Raw genomic sequence first — 9,773 nt, 5'->3', positions numbered from 1 at the left:
TTAAAATTTTTCTCACTTTAAAGTTTGCATAATGTGATAAATTGTCTGATATGACTAAATATACTGTTTCATCCTATAAAATCTTCACTAGTGAATGTAAAATCCAGGCAAACTAACTTATTTCTCAAAAGAAAACCCTGTGAAGAATTTTTGGGTGAGGATCTGAAAGGTGATAAGATCTAAATTGCATTTTTTAAAAAGTGTTTCAACTTTACATAGATATAATTAGACAGAATATGGTTGGTTTGTTATGCATGATGACACTTCTCTGAGAACGTATTCCATTGTCTAATATTTTCACCTAAAATATTATCTAAATCCTTATTCTCTGACCCCAATCTGTTTCTCTCTCATGGCTTTCCTGTGTTTATCAATGATGTCATATATGATACTGCTCATGTTTGTCTCTTTTTACTATGTCTCATACTTATTCATGTCTGGTTCCTTAATATGCCCTGGTTCATAATATATACTTTCAATTTAATTGTATTAAAAACCATAAACTCACCTTGTTGCAGTAGCTCTGCCCCCAATTTCCCTTTTCTTCAAATCGTCATTCTATTTCAAAATAATACACTTTAAAAGTGTTGTTTCCACTGCCATTTCTCTTTTTAAAAATCACTGAGTGCCTATTACCTGGATTACATCCAAATTCTTTAAATTGGTTTTCTTTCTTTTTTTTTTTTTTTTTTTTGCATTCTTCTCCTCCTTTCCTCTACCATCTGATTGTAACCTATTTTCTTGCCTTATCTATATCACCTCCTTTACATAAAACTTTTACTTCTTCTTGGTCAAGGTCAAGGTTCTCCATCAAGGACCTCCCACATCCTATTTCCATTCTCCATTTCCCATCTTTTCTCGTTCCATGCCCTGCATTGCTATTGCTTCACTTTGCCCCTGCTTATTATAAATCTACTATTTGATGTTAGAGTTTTGTTTTTGTTTGTTTGCTTGCAGTCACCTCATAATTTTATCCTGGTTTTTCTTTTTCTTTTTTTTTTTTAAGATTTTATTTGTTTAAGACAGAGAGAGAGAGAAAGAGTACAAGCAGGGGAGAGGCAGAGAAAGGGGCAGAGGAAGAGAGAAAAGCAGACTCCCCGTGGATATGGAGCCCTATGCAGGGCTCAACCCAGGATCCTGAGATCATGACCTGAGCGGGTCAGACCCTTAACCAACTGAGCCAACCGGGTGCCCCTATCCTGTTTTTTCCAGACTTTCAGTTTTTACACATACCCACATTATTGATGAGATTATTATTTGCAACACAATTTATATTTTATATAAAAAGACAAAACAAAAGGCCTTTCCTTGATTGATCTCACTTTACTTGCCCTCTACGCCATCAGATCAACTTTCAAAATAATGCAGAACACCAGACTATGTTGGAAGCACTGAGAAACAAAACAAAACATCGGTATGCACATTAAAACATTGACTGGACTCTCAAGGGTTAAAATTTAAGAGGTTTATTCTCTTTTTATCAAGCAATGTCTACAGACAGAGCATCCACATGGTGTAAGCTACCAAAGAAGGATGTATGAGATGGACTTACATTAAATTATTAGACACTTTATATGGTTCATGTTCACAAGGGAGAAAATTGCTAAAAAGGAAAGCAGGTAAGTAGAAACATAAGCTGGTAGTTTATTAAATCTACCTCCCATAATGTTTCCTTAAGCTAAGAAGAAATCTACGGTATCACACAGCTCAGGATGCTATATATACATAAGATATTACACACACTATAAAATTTCAGGTTTCTAAGCAGTTTTATACAATTTAAACTTGAGTAAAATTTGTATCTAAAAAAGACCTTATTGGATTACCTTCAGTAAACGGAGGTCATTTCAACAGCCCATTAGCATTTTTAGCAATAATTAAAAAAAATAAGTAAAAAGATTCTCCAAACATGTAAGCTATCACTTTAAGCCTAGATAATTATCTGCTTATTTCAATAAACCAGCTCTCTAGTTCTAATCCAATTCTACTAGCCTTTTATCTGCCTTTCAAAAAAAAAAAAAAAAAAGAAGAAGAAGCAATCATTTTTATTTCTATACAGTGTCTCAAATAAGAGAATTAGTTAGGTTTCAATCCATACACACAGTCAATGAGAGGGTCATTTAAGGATTATTCAGGAGTTGAGCAGAACTCATTTAGGAAAATTCTTAAGAAATGAAGTTCCTTGATGTGTTATGTTTAAATTGCCAATGCAAGAGTAAATTATGTCTTTACTCACCACTGTGGAGTTGTCCCTTACTCTCAATTTCTGCTACTAATTCTCCTAAACCACTAATACTTATCAGTTCTCTAGCCAGTATTTTCTCCCTGGTGTTAATTTCCCTATATGTGGTTTACTTTCAGCAGACACAAATGATACTTCTTTTTGAAAACTGAAATTTCCTGCTGTTTCAACACTGGACTAGATGAAAAGAAAGAAACATATTCTGCTAATAATAAACATTTGTAAGCAGTTGACATCTGAGACAAACTTGCATTAAAATACAATGTACTCCAATGATTAAAAGCAAAATGAGTAGAGAATACACTGCAAACATTTTTCCATAATTATTTTTCCTCCCTTCCTCCTCATTTTCCATAGCATGCTGCAGACCATAAAGTTAAGTATCAAATAGAGTTTGTTACCTGTATACAACCTAAGGCCAACTTATGCCTTCAAATGATATTTTGCTGAGGTTTAAAATAGTGTCAAAGACAGGATTTAGTGCAAGAGATGTTAAACTTTTCTCTTTTAATGACAAAAGATTTATAGTTATGGGGGTGTTCAGTATGCAGCATTTAGCCTACCTTTTCCTCTTGTGACATTCCCTTCAAGGCACAAAAGATTATAAACAGTGGATGGGACAGAATATTTTGAAGTAAGAATTTTAAGGTTCCACAATACCTTTTTATTTCTAGTTTAAGCATACCAAAAGACAGAGAAAAGAATAAGAGATAAGTCACCCCCAAAATGAAGTAGTGCTTAAAGTCATCTGAAATTCCCTGCAGTTATTTTTTATGTATTTAAATTTCTATTTTATTCACTTAAAATGTAATTATAGATTTGATTCCTGCGATTGATGTAGTTCTTAATGTTGTTTTAAGTATTTCTAATCAACCAATAGTACTAATTGTGTGTATCTTTGCAAAAAAAAAAAAAAATCTATTTTATTTGGCCAACCAATTAACTTATGCTTGACTAGGGTATCATCTTGAAAAGTTAAGCTGTAAATTTAAACAATGGATTAAGTGCAATGCACTGGAAAACTCTTTATTCAATAGTTATCTAATAGGGCTCCTAGGCATCTCCAACCCAAATGACTGTATTTCCTTTCTCAACTTCAGTGATCTCACAGTTTAACTTATTGAGTCGTCCATCTAGTATAAAGAGAGAGTCCTTGGAAGGTGTCATCAGGTATTGACCAAACAAGCCACTGTCCTGGATTTGCCTGTTCTTCTGGTTCCAAGGCCATTCTTCTGCCTTGAGTGGTTCCTTAAGACTCTTTATCATCTTAACCTTCCCCGAGGAGAGCTCAACAAAGAGCACATCAGTCTGTGTGCTTGAACTACCATAGATGTTGTATTGGTGGGCTTCAGTAAAGGATGGCTGAAATGCCAGATCAGATATGTGCAGATTTGTGTGAATATCAAAAGCCTCTTGTATTTCTCCTCTGATGGTAATGTACTGAACCCTTACAAGACCCTTCACATCATTAATGCTGACAAGATAGTGCCCATCTGGAGAGACATATGGAGTGCCTGTCACATCACTATTGAATCCAATGACTGAGTCGGTTACACCATCCACCATAAGCTGTGGTGGTATTGCCCCAGTGCTGTCAGGTTTGCAGCCAATAAAGTAGTATCCTCCCAAATGTGTATACGCCAATGACTGAGGAATGCACTTATAGTCCATCAAGTTAATTGTCTTGATGTATGACATGGTTTCAAGATCAATTTTTTGTAGTGCAGCTTCATCTTTATGAAGAATAAATCCAAACCTGAAAAGATGAAAACCAAAGTTAGACAGGAAACTACAGAGTGGTTCCCGTATGAATATGTATTGTGGGCAGGTGGAAAGGGTCATCACTAGTCTAGGCATTAATTGTCAGGCTATGCAGCAATTTGTGTCACCATCGTGTTAGAATTAAACTTTAAATTGTGCTCCTTTCACCTCCTTTCTCTAGGTCATTTTTTTCATTATAGCCAAATAATTGTAACTCATGGTGTAGAAAACAAAATAATTAAAAGCAATATATCAAGTTAATTGGAACAACAGATTTTACTTTTACCATACATAAAAAGGTAAACATTATTTTGTGAGTCTCTAATCCTTCTGATATTGAATAAGATTGGTTTACTGCTATTAAAGTCAACAAGAATAAAAGACTTGAATATATATCTATTATATGCGCTTCATTTACTTCTTATTTTGTCCAAAGACCATCCGAAAAGTCTGACACTCATTACTACTTAGACAATTATCCACATCTTTCTCATTTTCATCTGAGGGTTTTTTTGTTTTGTTGTTGTTGTTGTTGTTGTTTGGTATAGAACTATTAAACTTCTATTTATTAGATTTTAAGATTGCCTTGATTAACTACTTTTATGATTTTAACACTCTTTTATTTTAAGTTTTAAATACAGGTTACATTTTTCAACCTTGCTATACTTACATTATCATTTGTAGTGATATACCTGCACTATATTCGTTATCTTATATTGAACAACAATGAACCTTAAAGATTTATGATTTTTTCTGTTAAAGATATTTTAAAAATAAATATTTCTTATTTGTTTTGGTAGTCTCTTTAGTTATTTCTGTGCTTTTCAAAGCGTTTGTCCTGAATTCTAGCTGCAAATTATTATTTTTTTAGCTGCAAATTATTTTAAGTCCCTGTGACAAATATAAATATATTTTGTAACTATGACCTATAACACCAGTGGGTTCTTAGAAAAAATAAGTTAAATAAGATAAAATGAGATGGAGAGTAGTATAGAAAATTACATCCAAAATAGATACTGGCCAATAAAATTTTGAAGGACACTTACTTTTGTTTCCCTTAATAATATCGATTAAAACACATACTAGTATTTTCAAAGACTCCATTAAAAAACGGGGGGGTCTATTGTTATACTGAATGTGCTCATAAATGAAAAAAAGTTAAACATAAGATGACTTGTGGCACATTAAAACAGAAACTCTAAAGGTAATCTGTTATGTTATTTTCACCTGTGCAATTCATTTTTAATATGCTAATCCTTACACAAAATTTTATTTATGTAAAAATAACCATTTCTACACATAATACATAAATATAATGAACTCAGGGTAACAACTCCTTAAAATTTCAAATATAAGCATATGGCAAGCCCCTCAAATAAACTCATCTTTAATATTATAGAAAGGATAAGATGAATGTTCTCAAAAAATCAGTCTTTGTGCTGTAATTGTGGAAGGCAACAAGTGCATCCACAGAAATTTTACTGAAATAGATGTAAAGTTGTAACTGCTTCTATGTTATTATATTACATATAGTTGGGAAACCCCATATAAAATTTTAGCTAATTTAAACATTTGTGAAAAAACTATTTGTTGTCTTTAGAGAGATTACAACATCCATACAAAAGAAAAACTACAATGTACACTTACTCCTTTAAATTTTTTAAAAAATATTTATCAAACAACTACTGAATATGAGGCACTGGGAATATGTCAGATCAACATAACTCTCCCTGCTCTCAATGACTCTGGGAATTTTAGTAATAAAAACGGAAAACTTAGTGATCAATGTTTAATTATAGCATCTTACTATACTATCATTTAACTTAGTGATTATTGCTTTTTCTATTTACAGGAGATGGAATAAAGTAATCATTTTGAAAATAATATTTCTGGTGTATTTCAGAATGACATTCGCTATTTCTGGCGCATTTCCTCGATCTTTCTCTTTTCCTGTGTCCTTAGTAACTGTGTTTGTGTCACAGCTCCCATCATACCTATTTAGGATAACATTTTCATTTGATTATAATGGTATGAAGAAGAATTTGTACTATTAAAAATCACTTCCAGGCGCCTGGGTGGCTCAGTGGGTTAAAGCCTCTGCCTTCGGCTCAGGTCATGATCCCAGGGTCCTGGGATCGAGCCCCACATCAGGCTCTCTGCTCTGCAGGGAGCCTGCTTCCTCCTCTCTCTCTCTGCCTGCCTCTCTGCCTACTTGTGATCTCTGTCTGTCAAATAATTAAAATCTTTAAAAAAAAAAAAAAGGTGTTTAAAAAAAAATCACTTCCACATGTTTCTTAAAATATTAATGCCTAGCACAGGTTTTAAATACTGAATATTAGAGAATTTAAAACAAAACAAAACAAAAAAAAACCCTCAAACCAAAAACTGCGTCCCATGATTTTTTGTCAACCTCAAAAATATCATAAAATCCTAGATATCACTATCCACTCTCATACTTGTCTTAATAAATAATTAACTCTGATTACTGTAAAGGGATATTTTTCCATTAATGGACAATCATTAAGGATACAGAAGTATGTATATGATTGTATCTGGTATTATTTATGACATTTTGAATAATGATGGAAAATACTGTCTTTCTTTTATGTTACCCACTGTACATGTGCCCGGAGACAAAAGCAGTAATATGCACATTTAATAAAAGCAACAAGCCAATCAAGTTTTGGCATTTCAGCTCCTCTTTTAACCTTGAGTCTTCCAGTCCCTTTGGGCAATGGTTTGTGAATGCTAATGAAAAAGAATGTGACAAGCTTTAACTACTCTTGAGCTATTTTACTCTAATACTGAAGAATGCACTCAAGTTTTCTATGATACAATCCAGCTTCTTTTGAAGGTAATTAAAATTTTAAGAGAAGGTCCAGTTAAAAATGCAAAACCTCCATGTGGGGCGATAAAATCACATCTATTTTGGCATCCATGCTGCATGCTCCTTTAGGACTAGAGATCTAGCTACATAAGCAGATGCATGAGAATGCCTTCAATTTTTCACTACTGATTTATTGGGTAGGAAGTGATGTCTCTAATTCAAAATTTCCCCCTAGTACAGATTGATATTCAAAAATCTCCCACTCTTCATTAGTCTGTGATTAATATTTACGAGCCTCTCAACTTCCATGCCTGCTTAGTATAATAAAATCCTGCCCCAGACTAAGCCTAACATAGTTTGTCTAATACTTGTCAGAATATGTATAGGAAGTTGCAGACTGTAAGAAATGAGAGTTAAAACTTACTCTTGGAATCACTTCTTTTACTAGGAAATGAATAAAGCTAGGAAAGTGTGACCCCCTCGGTAACAGCATTGTGTGGATTTGTTGCTGGACTTGGTGAGGAGAATCAGGGCAATGTTTTTCATTTACAAATTATTTTATTTTTCTGAAGTGTAATCGATCTAATTCATTATAAAGATTTTAAGAAGTTCAACTTTAATTACTGCTTTTGTACTTTAAGGTAAGGTCCTGAAATGATTCATACAAGGGAACTTCTTGTTTTGGAAGCAGTAAAAATTTTCAACCCAGGGTGATTTAGTTTCGTGTTCCAGTTTTTCGATATAATAGATAGCTGACCTTATATAAAGTCCTTGACCTCCATGAGTTTAAATTCCTTCGTTAGAAGAAAAAGGACAAAAGTATTACCTTGCTTGAAATATAGAAGTTAAATGTGTGTTACCAGGCAAACAGTACATTATCAATAAACAGAACTTGCCTATGCTTTATACCTTAAGTAACATAATTTTCCACTTATGAACCCAATATGATATTTCCTATGGGACTACAGATTATTACAATTCATAAATGGGAAGAACAGAAACAAATTATCAGTTTTTCTGTATAGCCAGTATTCGCAGTTTTGTTTTTTTTTTTTAAATAAACACATTGTGTTACTCCAATGTGGCAGGATATTTCCCCTTGCAAATTCAGCAGATATCACACTTGTAATAGAAATCCACATCTTTATTCTTGCTCTCACTACTGACAACAGGTTCTATGGCTAGTACACCCTTTACCCAATTACCAAATCTCTCACATTGTTAAGAAGGAAGGCAGTCTAGCTCACTCCATCTTCTTTAGAGGTGATGCGTCAGTTCTCACTGAAGGCATGAAGCAGTGAGCCATGGTGTGCTGGGTGATTTTGACCTTGGCACAGAGGATGGGATTTGAAATAGATACCTGTCTTACTCAAGAATTTTCACTTAGAGTAACAGGAAATTTTGAGGCAGACTTTAAGACATGGATATCTAACGACATGGAGAATTGCAATCAGAGTATATCATGGCAATTCAAGAGACTTGCAAAAGAAGTTATTTGGCAGAGGGGAAAAGAACAGGTATTTAGAGAGAAGCATGGCTGAAATACTATGAAGTCTATTAAAAAGCTGCTCAAAGACCACATCCCACAAGACCACGTGTATTCCTTTCATCTGAGTAATGACTGATTTCCCCATATCTCTTGCTCAGTTCCTGAATGGGTCTGGTCACAGAGAAACTTAGAGAGCAATTTCCCAGTTATTGTCACTCCATAGCATCTGCCATGTTATTCTACCCCGATTCTGCTTTCAGAGATGCTGCTGAAAGAATCCCATAATGCCAATTAATAACCTGTATTAATTTGCCATGATCAGTACCAACAGTGTTAATACTCCAAAGCTTGGTGTGAATGAATCTCATAACATTTGCACAATAACAATTTTTTTTTCATCTCCTGAGTCTTAATATAGTATGGCCTTTCCCCAGAGTCCGCATAGATTCTCACCTGAACAACTCTCTTAACTGCCGACTTTCAGTATTTACCCACTGAGATCAACCCCCATACTACCAGCTGGGAAGTGTTCCTGATTCTCCCTCTCCATCCGTACATGACCTCTTTCCTCATACCCTATCTTCTGAACCTCCCTAAATTTTAAAACAAGCACTTCTATGTATATCAATGGAGACAAATGGGAAGTGGTAAGTGCAAGACTGGGTGTATATGCCGTCAAATACTCTACCACTGAGCTATGCCCCCGCATATTGGAGGTGTCTGAACATGGGATTACTCAGACACTCTATCCTGTAATAAAAAAAACACTGCTGCAATCCACACCTAAAACAAAAGCATTTCCCAAAACTATTCTGATGTCTTAATAATAGAAAATATGAAATTCCAGGACAGAATAACTTCAACAGCCCTAGGAATTACTTGTAATGGGATTTTACTTGTGAAAATCTACATCTAAAACTTATGATCTAGTACTAAGTGTTTCATAATAATAATGAGCGAGATTATCAAGACCCTGTTTTTCTAACTGGATTATAATTATCATGTTTTTCCAATTGGAAGGTAAGAGATACTTAACAGAAAAGAAACTGAAATTATAACCTCTTCTCCATATAACTAATATACAAACTCACACATGCAATGTGCTGTTGAAATGGCATCTTCCATTATGTTACAACTGAAAGAGAGTTTTCATGGACGCAAAGCATAAATCTGACATGAGCCATCATTCACTAGTTTATGAATTCCTTTATATTTAGTTGTTTTCTATTATCCCAGACTGACCCTTGTAAGAAAAGATTGAATGCTGTTCCTACACAAGTACCAGAGGATTTAGTTTTTATCTGAACTTCACATAAATAGCTCAGTAAAACATACCTGTTCATAAACAGTGGTCACATTCATATTCGGGAGATGGGAGGCACAGAGAAATAGAATTGACACATTTAGTGAAGATTTACAACCAGAGCAAGGACAGTTTCTGAATAGACCTAATG

At 34.1% G+C, this 9,773-nt stretch overlaps 1 protein-coding gene across 1 annotated transcript in view; it reads right to left on the bottom strand.

The window, feature by feature from the left end:
* Nucleotides 1–3,295: 3,295 nt before the first annotated feature.
* The window catches only part of FSTL5 (follistatin like 5), a gene marked incomplete at both ends in the record, with an annotated part of 636,306 nt that continues 629,828 nt past the window's right edge, over nucleotides 3,296–9,773 (bottom strand). The window contains one exon of the mRNA XM_080796324.1: nucleotides 3,296–3,998. Within this exon, the coding sequence (XP_080652450.1) occupies nucleotides 3,296–3,998 (703 nt within the window). The remainder of the gene's footprint in view (nucleotides 3,999–9,773) is intronic.

The sequence above is a fragment of the Martes martes genome, assembly GCF_963455335.1.
Source record: "Martes martes genome assembly, chromosome: 2".
Classification (NCBI taxonomy): Eukaryota; Metazoa; Chordata; class Mammalia; order Carnivora; family Mustelidae; genus Martes; species Martes martes.
This window is presented reverse-complemented; position numbering and strand designations above follow the sequence as displayed.